The sequence below is a fragment of the Chroicocephalus ridibundus genome, chromosome 4 (assembly GCF_963924245.1).
Source record: "Chroicocephalus ridibundus chromosome 4, bChrRid1.1, whole genome shotgun sequence".
Lineage (NCBI taxonomy): Eukaryota > Metazoa > Chordata > Aves > Charadriiformes > Laridae > Chroicocephalus > Chroicocephalus ridibundus.
In genome coordinates, this window is record NC_086287.1 from 88,926,610 (window position 1) to 88,942,208 (window position 15,599).

At 42.6% G+C, this 15,599-nt stretch overlaps 1 protein-coding gene across 1 annotated transcript in view; it reads left to right on the plus strand.

Annotated features, from left to right (window-relative positions):
- WWOX (WW domain containing oxidoreductase) overlaps window positions 1–11,383 on the plus strand; it is a 532,132-nt gene extending 520,749 nt beyond the window's left edge. Inside the window, exon 9 of the mRNA XM_063334661.1 lies at window positions 9,871–11,383. Coding sequence (XP_063190731.1) covers window positions 9,871–10,059 — 189 coding nt within the window. The 3' untranslated portion in view covers window positions 10,060–11,383. The remainder of the gene's footprint in view (window positions 1–9,870) is intronic.
- The last annotated feature ends 4,216 nt before the right edge of the window (window positions 11,384–15,599 follow it).

Here is a 15,599-nt window from a genome sequence, read left to right on the forward strand (position 1 = left end):
GAGAGAGTTGATTTTTTTTTTTTTTTAACAAACCAATTCAAGTACATGCCTGCAGATTATAAAAGTACCTGAAATTGCCTAGAATATCAGCATGCATAGCTTGTTAGTATTTACATATATTTACATAGGAAAACAAGAGAAAGATCTACAGTTATTTACAGTCTACATAGGAGAAGAGAAAGGCAGCATAATTGTATTTCCTAAAATACAGTAGTTGAATAGTCAGCACATGCATATTAAGATATATTTGCATGATAGAACGCAAATGTTTTAAGACATACCTTTTTAACTCCCTATGCTAAGGTATAGCATAATAAAGGTAATTTTTTTTTGTGTTTTGTTTCTAGTCTATTTGCATCAAGTGCTTTAAAATGTTCACTAACACAGCGGCGGCATTATTTACCCTGGCAATTAAAGCAACAGTACACACGATAATTTCCTACTAACTAGCAACAAGCTGCTGGTGAATGAAATATCTATTGTTTCTCATTATCCATCGACCAACATACAGGGATCTCTCCTTGTAAAGGCAGTGCCTAAGCTATCACCATTAATTATAGAAGTAATATAAATGAGACTCTACAGTAGGTACTAAATGAAATATTAACAAGGCCAGTGTCTTTGAGCCTGAAAGATGCACTAACAGGGCACACTTTACAGCAGGCTATCTATGAAAATCACACATACATAATACAGGAGCGCCTGGCTTACAGCTCGAAGCCTAGACTTTAGAGGCCCGTTTGCTAGATCTGTATTATTGCAAAATACATTCGCTTAATTAGTTTCTTGGAAGACAGTTAGTAGTTAATTTCTTACCATGATACGTCCCCATCATAACACCCTGTGGTTTTTCGATGCGTTGTGTTACTGAAATGTGTGTGGCTGTGCATATGCGTGTCTGTATCAACGGATGAAAAACAATCTTTACCTTTAAAACCTAAACAAACAGCTTGTTAAATTTTTGTCCCAAAAGGTCACTTGCTTGAAAAGCATCGTGTTGTGTGGAGTTTTTTTTTTCCCCACACGTATCTAAAATGAAAGTCTGTCTAAAAAATTATCTGTGCAATGAAGGAAGAAGCCGAATGTCAGTATTGTGATGACATTCTTTGCAATACTGCATATGTAAAAGTCTAAATTTTGACTAGTAATAGTATTAAAAAGCTATATAAATATATACAGCATATACAGAACTGTATGTATACGTACATTTATATAAAGTATATCTGTAATTAAAGTTAGGTACAGCAAAAACATAAAACATTTCAAGTCAGCGTAAGTTAATAACAGAAGTGATTTCAACGAATTCTCATCTACGTATGCCCGAACACCAGCCAGCCCTATTCTGATGATTTAGTTGCAGCAGCAGCGTATCTAATCCGTCTTTTTGGCAGGATGTGTTTATTGTCAACAACCTGTTTGCCCAACTCTTCAAATTACCCTTGCCTGGAAGAATCCGCCCTCAGCTGGCAGGATATGTATCTCAGGAGGATTTCCAATATCCTCCAGAGGATTTCCATTTTTGACGGTGGCCGACAAGTAATGATAGGACTCATATTTGTATAAATGCACATTGTAAAATCTCGGAAAGCGAGTGACAGAGATTTTCAGGTATGATCAGCTCCCGGTCGCGCTGCTGCGATGTCCAAGGCCTGTCTTTTACATGCTCTTCGCTTCTCACTCCCCTGGCCAGTGTTGGCACATAGGGCAGGGGGCAACGTAATACGATCAACCCGATCGCACCCTTACCCCGTTACACTCTGAAATGAAGATCGATAATTTTCCTCAGGGATTTTTCCCAAATCCAGAACTGAGCAGGAGCAGTATCTCACCACCGCTCCGCGCTAGCCTGCGAGAAGAAAAGCAAAGCAATACTGGGTCGTAGCAATGTGCATGCGGTGCTCAAAACTGCCACTTCAGTGGAGCAATGGTGTCTTAAAAGTGTAAATCAGGTGTGAATAGGAGTTCGGCAGGCAGGAGAAGAAAAGGCAGAGGTGATCTGCGTGGAAATGCGATGTGGGTGAAGAGGCCGGGGCGAGCAGCCTGCGGGGCGAAAGCGCTGGTTGAGCGGCGTAAAGCCATATGCTTCATTAAAGTTTTGGAAGCTGAAGACGGCTCTTCGTCAGGCTTGAAACAATTTTCAGAAGCTGACTGGGGACTTTTTAATAAGACACCGGGAAAAGGAAAGAATTAGGGTGCTGCCAGTGGGAACCAGCTCCCTTGCCAGGTGCTGGGGTAAGAGCAATCGGGTTGCACAGACGTGGGTGTCTGGTGCTCTCTTAAACATTGTATGCTTTTGTCTGAGCTGTCTCTGAGGGGCTGCCAAATACAATACCAGACCCCTGGGAAATACGTGCCCTTCTGGAGGACAGCTGTACAGCATGCGGGATATCCTAAGGCGGCTCAGATGTTGTTAAGACCCGCGTTAGGCAATTGAATCCCACCCCTGGTATGCAACGGTGGCTCTTTCTAGCATGTGCAAAGGGTAGGAGAGATGAACCCATGGATCAGCCTTTCAGAGCTGGTTCCCCCTAAAGCATCCATTTTTTGAAGAATTCAACGGTGTTTTGGCTAGTAAGAGTTTTATGGAGTTCTCTGTGAGCTGGGCAAAAAGAGACAAGGTGAGAGAGGGAAGAGACTGGAATAGGGCCCGGTGCAGCAGGCAGATTCACAGGTTAAAGAATTAAGTTTATACAGTAGAGAAAAATATGCATGATTTTAAAAGGTAATTACATTTTTGTCAGCTATTTTGCCAACCCTGTTCTACATCTTGTACACATTTTAACAATGGTTTTTAATGTAACGCTTTACATGGTGCTTTTCAACGATAAGTGTGAAAGCACTCCATAAATCTGAACTAGTCCTCACAACACCCCTGTGAGGTGGGTAAATAATAGTACTCTCCCCATTTTACAGCTGGGAAAAGTGAGGTACGTGGAGTTGGAGTGACTTGTCCAAGTTCACTCGGGAAGAGAAAGTCGAAAAGAGAAAACCAACCCAGTTCTCCTGACTTGACGTCCTGTATTGTATTTTTTTTTTTTTTTCTCCTGTGGAACGATTGCAGACAATCTGTTTGACACTGGATGTTGGAGGTTGGAAGTTTTCAAGCTCTATCATTGCCGTAATTGAGAACATATGGGGTGTTGCATAACACAAACAACATGGTGCATTATCAAAATACATTTATTACAATGGACACATTTTCTTTTGCAAAGTTAAAACCCAGAATGTAAGTTAAATATAGCTGCATATACTGAATAGTTGGAATAATCACTAGGTCTTAATGCCTCAACAGTTGAAAACAAATCCTCTTTGGTGAACTACTGCAGTTTCCTTACTCAAAGAACATAGCCCATTTATCTTCTATAATGTATGTAAAGAATAGTGTAAATGTGTAAGGGTCTTAATGACGCTAAGAAAAGTTACAACTTGAAACCAACTATGCTTTGCAAGTGGAGAAGCTGGTGGAGTTTCGAGTCTTTGTAGTTGGGAATTAATTGAAAAAGGAATACATCAGAGGAAAAAAAAGCAGACCTTATAGATTTCGGTTTATCCGTTGTATTATCTTCTAAGAGATGCTTTGCTGGTTTAAATGTGGTCATGGGGGAAGGGGAGGTGGTTGAGAATTTCTGGTTTAGATGTGGTTCCGTGAGACTTCTGAGAAGACTGTAATTACAGAGTCAGTTCAGGTCACGTTTTCCTGCTGGCACTCTTGGGTGGAGATGGGACCTGAAGTCAACTGAGCCTAATTTGTTTCTTAGATCATATTTGGCAGCTCCAAAGTTTTATTTTTTTAGCTGCAGATATGATTTCAGTTTATCATACTCACCCAAACTAGCTAAGGCAGGTCTCAATTTCATATTTCCTTGCTGAAAAAGCAATCAGGGAATCCTGTTTTCTCACAGGAGACTAATACATACATATTCTGAGTGTTACTCATGAGATAACTGTGCATCTGGGATTGCTCTGAGTAAGAGGACTGCAGCAGGAACCGAACAGTTCTCCTGTCATCTCACATGCCAGACTGACTAAAACTTGTTCACTGCATTGTACGAAAAGTGACTGTCCCTCACAGCTCTGAGTTACCCCGGTGAGAAACACGGCAAAGTCACAAAGTCACAAAGAAAAGTAGGTCCCCCAGCTATGGCTGTCTCAGCTGTGGCTGGTACCACCAAACGGCTCTTAAGACTGCTCCTAAAAGCACTTCAGATACTGGGGAATCCTGAAGGTTGAATGAGGACATGAGGATTTTCGACTTGCTAGTGTTTTTCTGAAGAGATCATAGAATCTTTATGTTTGGAAGAGACCTTTAAGATCGTCAAGTCCCACCATCATCACGCTCTGCGTGGTGTGCAAAGACTTGATGGGAAAAACTACCCATTCAGCTCATCTGCTGAAACATTTCAACATTATAGAGAAAGAAATAAGTAGATTTGGAGAAGACTCTGCACCACAAACCCAGCTGGGGGATGCTAGCACCCCTAAAAAGAAACAAATGCATTCTGAGGGCAGTTGTCTTCCTAGAGGTAAGCCCAAGCTCAGCTGGTGAGCCGCGGGCTGGAGCAACGGACCCGAGCTGACTTACACCAGGTGAAGGTGGGGCTGGAGGAATATAGAATTGCAGCTGTGACTTTAGGGTTTGGTTTGGGCAATTTGGAACTGGTCATTGTGGAAATAGGCTCCATATCATTTTGTTTGCTATTCCAAGGAGATTTTATATTTCCCATCAAATCAGGAAATGACCATTGCTGAAGCTAGCTGGTGGAGAGTACTCCCCTCTCCAGCAGAATGGGTTTGAAGTCTTCAGGGTGCTTTTCAAAAGCACAAAGAAGGCATGGGAGACCTCACTGGTTTCACGATCGGGAATACGTTCAGACTGCCTCATCTTCTCACTGCCGTGTAATGAGATATTCCGCTATAAATGGTATGTTCACAGTGCTGTTGTGTGGGTCTGATATTTTTTGTGTTAGGGATGTGTTGGCTTTGTCTCATAGTCCTGAGATGAATAAGAGGAACAGCCTGAAGAGTTTTAAGGAAGCACTTGCCTTTTTGTTTCACTCGAGCTGCGTGCTTTGAACCTGGCCCTTGTCACAAATACTCGCCTCTCTTGTCGTTTTGAATTCACCCCTTCCCACCGGCCAGCTTTTAAAATGCACTGTACTTAACCTCAGGCTACCAAGATAACTGGCCTTTACCCTCAATTTTTCATAAGAAAATAAAAACCTCCTTTTCGAAGAAGCTGATCCCATCTCGCTGGCGGGCAATGTTTAATGCTATCTGTGTGCCCTTAACAGAGTTCAGAGCGTTATCCTATTCGTTTGTAGTTGATAAGTATACAGCTAAGTTATGGCATTGTTTCTATTATTTATATGCTTGATATGCAAACCTGCTTCAGAACAGGAATCTAATTTTAGAAAATAAACATGCATTTGAAAGTAGACAAATCTGAAAACTAAACATTAACTGTGTAATATGTTTTCTTATCAGGAACATAAATGGTGTCTTAGAATGCTAACGGATGCGTTGCATATATTAATGAGGGCTTTACCGTATACTGTATATCAAGAACCCCTTTTCTTTTACTGTTAAGATATTCAATATTAATTTGTATTCAGTGCCATCAGTTGCAAATTGACAGCTAGAAGTTATGAAATAAATGCCTGTGAACTAGTAGCTACTTAGTATTTTCATCTCAACAAAGGATTTGGGAAGGATGGATAATTCAGATCTTTGAGCCTCAACTATAAATAAACAGCAACTGCTGTATAAATCCCACCCTGCTGCAGTTGAAGATTGTATTACAAAACTGACAAATGATTTGCGGAAGAGAATGATGAACCCTTATTACTAAGACACTCTTCAACTTAATCCAAAACAAGATTCCCGGGTAATTTTTACGTACGCTAGAAAGATTGATAGCGTGGTGCTTGCCTAGCAGCTTTCAAATGTTCGAGTGGATCGGAAACGGCATTGAGGCATGATTAAAGATTCAGTTGGGCTTCTCACAAATTCTTCATCCTGTGTATTCATCGTCGCAACCCGCTGCCTTTGTTGCAGGTTAAAGAAGGCTGACCCCCAGCCCTGGTGATTAGCACCCCGTACAACCGACGGACGGATGGAAAAAAAAAATGTTTAGGTTGCCCAGCGCTTTTAGCATTGTTTATCAGTTGAAATTGTTGGGGGGGGGGGAGGGAGGTGCGTTAATCACAATAGATGAGGGAGAGTCTGTGACAACTGACAGGCTCATTGTTTAAGACACTTTTTAACGAAGTTGTTAACATTAATTCTTTTATATAGTTCTCTAATCTTCTTCAAATTATGTTCTGACATGGCACAAACCGCTTGGCATTGAAAGTCATTCAACAGTGATTAAAGTGCTCTTTTTATCGGTTTAAGAATGTTTCATCTTGTATCAGCAGTATGGAATTGTTTACTAATTAGATTCCCTAACATCCTCTGCTGTCGTATGCTGATGATATGTGAACAGGAAAGCTGATGAGCAAAAAATTAAAACTTGTTATTAAACTGTCATAAGGGCCAACATATAGAGATGTCATTCAAAAGACTGTGTTCATGAGGGATAAACAATATTCACTGGGAAATGAAGTGGTTTCTCAGCCTGGCTTGGCATGGCTGCCGGTGCAGGCGTTTTGCAGATATCTGCAGCTCTGGATATCTGCAAAATATACAGATACCCGCATCTGTGCTACCTGAGCCACAGACGGAAAGGAGAAGTTTGTCCCTTGAGGACCTTCCCGTTCAGCGTGGCATATACGGGACCCCCAAGCGTCCCGCTTTGGGTAGAAGTTGGGCTAGAGACCTCCTGACGTCCCTCGCAACCCAAAGCGTGATTCGATTCCCGTGATTCTGCAGTACTCCTTCCCCTCTGTCCTTGGGCAAGTCACTTAGGTCCTCAAATGTCTGAACGCAACCAGCTCACATTCACCAAAGGAAACCAGACGCTTAAATGGCTTTGAGAGTCTGGGATTTACCTTCTGTTTCGTAGTTTCACCATCTGAAGGAACCTCTTAAGCTTGATGAGTTCATGTTTGTCCATTATTTTGAGATATTAAAGCTTTACCCTCTGTCAACAAAGGGATAAATATGATTGCATTTCTCTTAAGTAATAAGAAAGGAACTTTTCTTTCAATGATAGAACCATTGAACTTTCTTCTTCCAAAACAGCCAACGTGATTGAAACATTTAGAAAGAAGTGAAGACATACACAGCCAAAAAGCAAATGGCACATTGCTTACATCCAGTTCTCAGTGAAACACTGAAGGCATTGCAAGATAAAGTGCTTTGGGCTTCCAGCTGCATAATCTTTTATCACTTAAAGTAAATATCCTATGCTCACACAGGGAAAACTATTCTCTTCTTTTGGAGTCCAGGTTGTGTCAGTGTTCGAGGTATAAAGCACTGCTGTTATACTATGGCACGTTTTTCTGCCTGCTGAGAATTTTGTTTAAAAGTCGTCAAATTTGACTCATTTGAAAAGATGAATTATTGTTTGGTTTGGATCTTAAACTGCTCTGATAAACTTCCACTTTATGAATTAGCTGAATTCTACTAGAGCTAGCTTCAGTTTAGCTTGGCTGGACGCATGCTTTTCAGCGACAGCTTAAGGGCTCTCACTCTGCGCTGAACAATTTCGTTTAATTTTACCTTTCTAATAAATGTCCAGTTGAACTGCTTGCAAAAAAAAAAAAAAAAAAAAAAAAAAACCAACCAAAAAAACCCCCAGAACTTTTCAGGGGCTTTGAATCATTCTAAACAGCTGAATACGGCGATCATACCTGTGCTGTGGAGCTTTATAGGATAGTTCAAATGAGCATAGGAATTTTATTGTTCTCTATTAATATTACTTTTAGTAGAACTCTCTTCCATTTCTGCTACCGCCTTTAAGATACTTTCTCTTTTTTAAAAAAGATATTGGTTTAATAAGAGGATTACTCTGTATTATACTAACTTTAAAAATATTTTGGTCTGTTGATAAATATATGCCTTTCAAAATACTTAATACAGACAGTTTTGGTTTACCTTGTGATGGGAGATCATTTCTAAGCTGTGGAGTCATCATTATCAGTTTAATCCCATCTTCTGAGAAGAACGCATGTCTTGCAAACAAATACGCCTTTCTTTGCCATTACAAAATTGAGACACCTCATTTAAGGAGAAGTGGGCTTTTTAGAGTCCTTGCTGCCCTTGAAGGATGGGAATGTAAAGCAGAGGTCTCTTCCAGGTTGACCCCCTTACGGCACCCTGAGTTTCCTTGGTTGTGACAATGAAAGGCCAGAAAAAAAGATCTGGAGGAAAATCTCAAGAGATTGAAGCGTATTCTCCTTCCCCATTGAATTATCCTAATGTGGCAACATCTAATTTCTCTCCGCTTACTTTTTCTATCATACTTGGCAGCCTCTTTATTCTGATTCCTATCAGCTCCTAATTAGTTACCACAGAAAGGACTAAGGTGTACATAAATAATCATAAGATGCCAGAAAAACTGTATTGGTTTTAAATTAGTGTTGTGTCTTGGTATGCGCTCTCACCTATTGTTTTTAATTCTAGTTTACAAAGCAAACTGGCTTCTTGTCCTCGTTACAGCTATTTTGGCACCGCGCTTTTAACCTGTGCCTGGGAGCAGCCCATCGCCGCCGCTGGGGGCTTGGCCCCTCTGTGGCCTCAGGCGCCAGGTTTGCGTTGGAGAAATCCAGACAAACCCATTCTTCCTGTTTGGTATTTAGGAGAAAAAGAAACCGTGATCCACAAAAGCCTCTAATCTACCCGCTCCTTTTCTTAAAGCATTAGAAGACATGAGAAATGGTTGTTACAGAACAAAAAAAAAAAACCAAACCCACTGGAAAGCCTCGCATCTCTGCAAAATCAGAACCCAGCTCTGCCTGCGGCAGAGAACCATTCTACCAGGGCAGCGGTGACAACTGCCACGGTGGAACTGTTGATCAGAGATATATGGGCGGCTTTGGCACCAATCCCGATTGCACTTTACATGATAGGTCCTAATTGGAATGCCCAGGTTAATCTTGCGCAGGAGGTTTAAAAACCCAAACCCAAACCAACCCTGTCCCTCTGCGTCAGGCCAGGCACTCCCTGCTGACGAGCCAAGGGTTTCATGAAAAAGGGCCAAACACCCGAGACCGGGGCTGGGGTTCAGGAGTGTCTTTTTCTTTTCTTTTGCTCTAAGAGGAAAGAATTAAAAAACAAAAAACCAACAAACCCTCACTAAGGTGTTTTGTAAAGTGGCCAGCAGGCAGGCAGCACCTTCGGCAGTGTTTCAGCCTTGTCACCCTCCAGGTTACCCTGTCATAGAATCACAGAATGGTTCGTGTTGGAAGGGACCTTAAAGATCATCCAGCTCCACGCCCTGCCCTGGGCAGGGACACCTCCCACCAGCCCAGGTTGCTCCAAGCCCCGTCCAACCTGGCCTTGAACACCTCCAGGGATGGGGCATCCACAGCTTCTCTGGGCAACCTGGGCCAGTGTCTCACCACCCTCACAGCAAAAAATTTCTTCCTAATATCTCATCTGAATTTCCCCTCTTTCAGTTTGAAACGTTACCCCTCGTCCTATGGCTCCACTCCCTGATCCAGAGTCCCTCCCCATCTCTCCCATAGGCCCCCTTTAGGGACTGGAAGGGGCTCTAAGGTCTCCCCGGAGCCTTCTCTTCTCCAGGCTGAACAACCCCAACTCTCTCAGCCTGCCAGCTGCGATCCTTTCCAGCGATGCTTTCAGAAGATTTCAAAGGACCACTGTCAAAATTACAACCATAAAATATCTCTATTTATATAGGATTTTTTTTTCCTTTCTCTGTGATTTTTATTTTTTTTTTCCCTTTTTTTTTTTTTTTAATTCCAGCAACAAGGAGCTGCCACAACCGTCTACTGCGCCACGGCGGCGGAGCTGGAGGGGCTGGGCGGGATGTACTTCAACAACTGCTGCCGCTGCCTGCCGTCGGAGGAGGCGCAGGGCGGCGCGACGGCCACGGCCCTCTGGGAGCTGAGCGAGAGGCTGCTCCAAGAACGAATTGGCAGGCAGTCCAAATAACAGGGAGCTCCTGGAAGGATCAAAACACACCGAGTGCGTGTGTGTGCACGCTCGGAAACTGCCAACGCTGGAACCTGTCCAATCTTATCATCTAGAGGGTTTCCATATACCTCAGATACAGATTAACCAGTGTTAAATGAAATAATAGCAGTCACAACATCGTGAAAAATGTTAAGTACTAATGGGAAATGGGGAATACTGCGGGTTAAAGGGACAATGCGGCTTCCTGGGGCTCAGTTAGCCTTGGTTCTCTTTCTTTTGATTATAGCCTGTTCAAAGTGTAACCCAAGGAGGCATCTTTTGTCTTATTTTAGAAAAGCAACGCTGCAGATATTTTCTGTTGTTTTGATTAATGGGTAGGTATGTAGCCCACTATGGGATTTCCTCTTTATTTTGATAATTACTGTCCGTTAGGCTTTAGCTATTGATCGGGAGTTGTGTTGATTCTTTTTCCCTACAAGGATTTTGTTGGGTGTGGCAAATAAAAAGATTATTAAGGAAAGAAATCTTTCCTGCCCTTGACTGCTGGCTGCAAATACATCTGCGCTGTCTAGAAAAAGAAAGTGCAATAAGACATCTGAACGGAAACGGTAAAGTCACAGCTAATTAAGTATTTCTGGTTTTTTTCTTAGAAGATTATAATAAAAGATATGTTGTAAACCATTCCCTAAATACTGTCGAGTTAGCAAAGATGATGTTGTCTCCTTAAGAACACACAGGGTGTAATCAGGGGTTGAAATGGTATTTCCATCCACTTCTCAGTTCACAGTTTTAAGGAGTTTTTTTTCTTTCAAAATTCACAGTTTCTCAGTTCTCCTGATACTGTATCCCATTCCAAATCTCTCTTTTTTTTTTCTTTCAAGTTAAATTCAATAAAACAACATGCTTGCTTGAATATTTTCACCTGAAGAGAGTTTGTCTCATTTCTGCAAATGTCTTAGTTCCAATTTTTTTTTTTTTTTTAGAAAAGAAAACTTGAGGAAAAATAAAGAGCTTCTTGTTGATGCCAAGAAAACGCTGTTTTTTTCTTGTTTCTTTCTGAGTTCATGTTTTGTATTTTGTGCTTTGTAGCTGTCTTCATGCCAGAAGGTTGTCCTAAGCCATCCTCAGTCCAGCATCACGTTTTCTGTAGACAGAATATAAACAAATAAATACAAGGACACCTTGTTAATAGAAGCTTATTTGACCCCCTTATTTTTTATGATTTATTGTTAACAGTCTGCCTTCCGTGATTTTGCTCGTCTGCAATCATAATGCGTTTGATTAGCTGTTGAATAGGTGTTACAATAAAGGCACACATTCACCGGGAAGAAGTAGCCGTAGCATCCTCCCATCAAAAAACCCACCGCGCTTATGTAAGTAATTATGATATTGCAGTGTAACAGGTATGCTTTACAGTTATATATTACAATTTTTTTTATTATTTTTTTTGGTTTTATGACTAATTCTAATTTAGTGCGAGCGCTTCTCAGGCAGGTGGTGTTCAGCCCTCTGTGCACATAGGGGTTGAAATCTCTGCAAGTGAAGTCTCTGTCTGTGAAATGAAGCGTCTTCCAGGTGGACGGGGGGAGCCTGGGAGACACTCTCCTCAGATCTAGGGTGAATCAGCTGAGCTGGCTTTATACACGGAAAACAAGGGCTTTTTCTTTTCCCCAAAGCCCTTGGCATCCTTCAAGCTTCTGCCCAAGAGCAGCCTCAGCCGCTCCCTAGTCGGACGCTTCCTTACCTGACACCACAGTCTTTCCTAAAGCAGTAGTAAAGAATATACGGCCTTGCTTATACCTGCTACACCATCTTTAGCAACAGCCTTCAGTAAATAAGCAATCCTGCCCATGGGTCTTCCTCTACTCTCTGCAGCAAGCCCCTTCCCCGAGGGCAGCACATCCTCATGAGCTCGCTCCTGCACTGACATGGTTGGGGGAGAAGCGAAAGGGACTATTCCAGAAAGAGCAGCACCTCTTTTCAGCCTTTCTGAGGGCGGGAGGGGGGGGGAGAAAAAGGAAAAAGAAAAAAAGTTTTTTCGTGTCTCCTAGAAGTTTTGTCCAGTCCGTGCCAGATGCTGCTGAGAACGGTAGTGGCGTGGCTCAAAGTGTTTGCAAGTTGAGGTGATGGTTACAGTCAAATTCCTTGTATTGTCTGGAGTTTGTCTGGGGAGAAAACCTGATTAACTTCTGTCACCTGTGCAACAGCATTCTCAAATGCATTATTTTTCCTTTTCACAGCCAAACAGAATTAACAATGATGCAGCTGGTCCACGACAGCAGAGCTTCGCAGCGGAGCTTGGCATTGCTGGGTTAAGAAGAGGCGGTAATTAAGCAATGCTGGGAGCTCTGCACTCCCCCGACGGCCTGGACCTTATGCTCCATTTAGGCAAACATTAATAACCGATAATGAACACCCTGTCATTCCTTATTGCTGAAATATTGCATGCTTTTATGAGAATTCAGTACTTAAAGAGATTGCCTGCCTTGCTTCAAAGAATATCTGGGAGGTGTTTTTCCTCCGTACACATCTCACGATTTCAGTGTTACGAGGTAAAAGCATTTTTAATGTTAGCATAGTTTTGTGTTAGTATGAAGTAAGCCACCAAACTTCATGGAGTTGGTTGGGTTCCTCTGGTTCCTGTTTCTGCTTAATAAATATTTATTGACACTAGTGTATTACCCTCTCTAGAATTTCACTGTCACTATTTTCTCCAACTGAGATAAAATTCCTTTCTCTCTCTCTCTCTGTTTCTTTCTTTCTTGCTTTTTCTTTCTTTTGTTCTTTCCCTTTCTATCCTTTGTCTTTTTCTCTTTCTCTTTCTTTTCTCTCCCTCTCTGTCCTCCTCTTTGTCGCTCACTCTCCTATGTTGAGATAGCCAAGCATAAAAAAAGCTTTTTATTTTTTATATCGTTTTCATTCCAAATTAAAAAATGGCACAAAGCTGTGGAGCATTCGCTTCTATTAGAAACACTTGTGAAAATAATTTTTCTTGCACTCCCAGCTTGGTTTCAGCACAGGAGGGATGTGCAGAGACATTAAAAAGGAGAAGCAATTGAAAAGAAACAGATTCCAGACCCTCCATTTTAATATCCTAGATGTGCCTAAGTCATTGGCTTTCAAATATATTTTGGTGTAAAATTTGGCACATTTACAGCCGGCCAGATTTATTTATTTGACTGGCTTACATTTTTCCGGTTGATTTACCTGAGGCAATGTCTGTGTGAATTACTCCACAATGCATTGACTCCAGTGTTCATTAAAGGTAGTTAAGTGATCCTGTGTCTAATATTAAAGCAAACCCCATTAACCTTAACTAGTATCATATCAGCAAAACAAAAAGAACTGAATAAAGCAAAATAGATCGGGTATTTATAGTTCTTGGAAGAGATCCAGCAAACTTACATCAAGCTCCTAATTGTCCTAATAAGCGCTTGCTAGTTATCCCCATAAGAAAGGAGGAGGCTGGGTGAGGGCTGTGTCCCTGATGCACCGCTCCAGCCCCACGGGACTTTCTGACGGGGAGACGTTGGAGGGCGATGCCGCGGAGCGTTTCCCACCCACACGCTGAAGGGTCTCGCTAGACCCTTTCCCCTCTGCTTCCCTTCCAAAGTCAACAGTTCCCATTTGAACGGTGTTCTTTTTGCCCCTGTCCATATGGGTGCCCCGGCTCTGTCAAGTCTGCCTACGTGAGCAGGCAAAGTGCCTTGCTAGGAGTGAAGAGCCACCAGAAGCTCTGAGGGGAGTGGAGGTGCCGTTTCAATCAGTGACGGCTTCCACTGCTGTCCGTGCGGCAGACGTAGCCCGTGCTCTGCCCAGAAAGTACCTGACTGCTGGGGCCTTGACTTGCAAAACCACACAGACGTGAACCAGCAGAAATCTATGCCAAGTCTTGACTTCTTTTCCCACCCCCCGGCTTTTTTCTTTTGACATCTGGAAGACAAATTTCAGATATTCTCAGACCAGGTAGGGGTTTTATTAGAGAAAGTCTTTCCAGCAACACTGCAATAATTTGACTTGTATCAAGGTTGAATAACTCCTTGTCAGGTGTTAAGCTCATGACCTTTCAAGCCAAACACACTTATACTAACCAGTTTACCATTGGAATGATCAATATCTTGTAAGTGAGAAAGTCTAGACAGATCTTATTTTGTCCTTTGGTATCACTTGTGGCTTTGGAATTGATCATTATATGTGGCTGGGGAAAAATCGCCTATACATTTCATGCTCCGTATTTATCTTGACAAGGTTCTCTAGGATTATATTTTCATAATCTGAATGGCAGCGGAACAGCTGCTCAGCCTCTGCAAGCCCTTCTTATCAGCCTGCATTTAAGCTACGGTAATTACTCTTTCTCCTTATGTATTTCTTTTTTAAACAAGCGTGTACTATACATTAAAATGTATGGTTGGGGTGGCAGGGGGGCACACAGAGAAGCTTGGAGGACGCTGCTAAAATCTATTTCTTTCCATCCACAGATGGAGGCTTGTATTTTGTTCTAAATGCAAGCCCGCGGCTGAGCGTGCATGGTCCCTGCGGCAGGATCCCAACCTACGCAGGGAACGCGTTGTTTTATTAACAAATCCTTTAGAGCCAAGGTGTCCTGAGACTGGAGGCAGTTTAGGAAAGCCAGAATAGCCGTTGGTGATACCCAACAGTAAACACACCGCTGGCTGAAGTCCCTTTGCAAAGAGGTCCCTTAGCGAACCCCGTGGCCTGCGGACGCCGCCAAGCCATCGCCAGGAGCTCAGCGCCCCAGCGGGGACCCTCACAGCCAAAACGCCATCGCCGCGAGCCGCGCTGACGCCAGGCACGGGAGGTGCCTGGACGCCATGGGGATGGACACACTGAAGTACAGCCGGCAGATGCGTGGCTGTTTGCTGATGCCCTTCACCGTGGGACGGAGAAAACAGGAAAATAGAGAGGTATCTCGGAGAGGGAGAACATGCCGCTTTTCTCTTTCTTTTTTACATTTTTTTCCAGTGCTAACTATGTTATTTACTAGATGCCTTCTCTGGGCTGTGCTTTTTCTTCTCTCCCCCACCCCTGTTGCGTTTGCAGAGTACTTTCCAACGGGCGTTTCGTGAATTAGCTTCATGCTTTAAAAGAGAAGATTGCTCTGGCAGAGAACAGCATAGTTGTAAAAGTGTCAAGGTGTTATGAATGTCCTGATGATAGAGCCCAGTTGTTATCTGCTGGGTAGTGAGGGAGGATAGCTAATGATGTGCAGCATGTAAACCGTTTGTTGCTCTAATCCATCTGTGTGGAGAGGAGTGAAAAACAGGGGCGAAATCCTGGGAAAATTACTTGGACAGCTGGAGATAAAGTGTGTACTGATGGAGTCATCCAGAGGTAGCTGTCAACATGAGCTGTGTTTGCATATAATCCAAGCGACGCACAACGATTCCTTTTGGTATTTTTTTTTTTTTTAATGGGGGGTTCACGTGTCTGTGCACAGACCTTAATTACTACCCAGTATCTCTTACCAACTGGGCTCCAGTTTTAAGTGAGGAATGTGATTTTAATCAATTCATGGCTGGGTGGTGGAGAGAAGTACT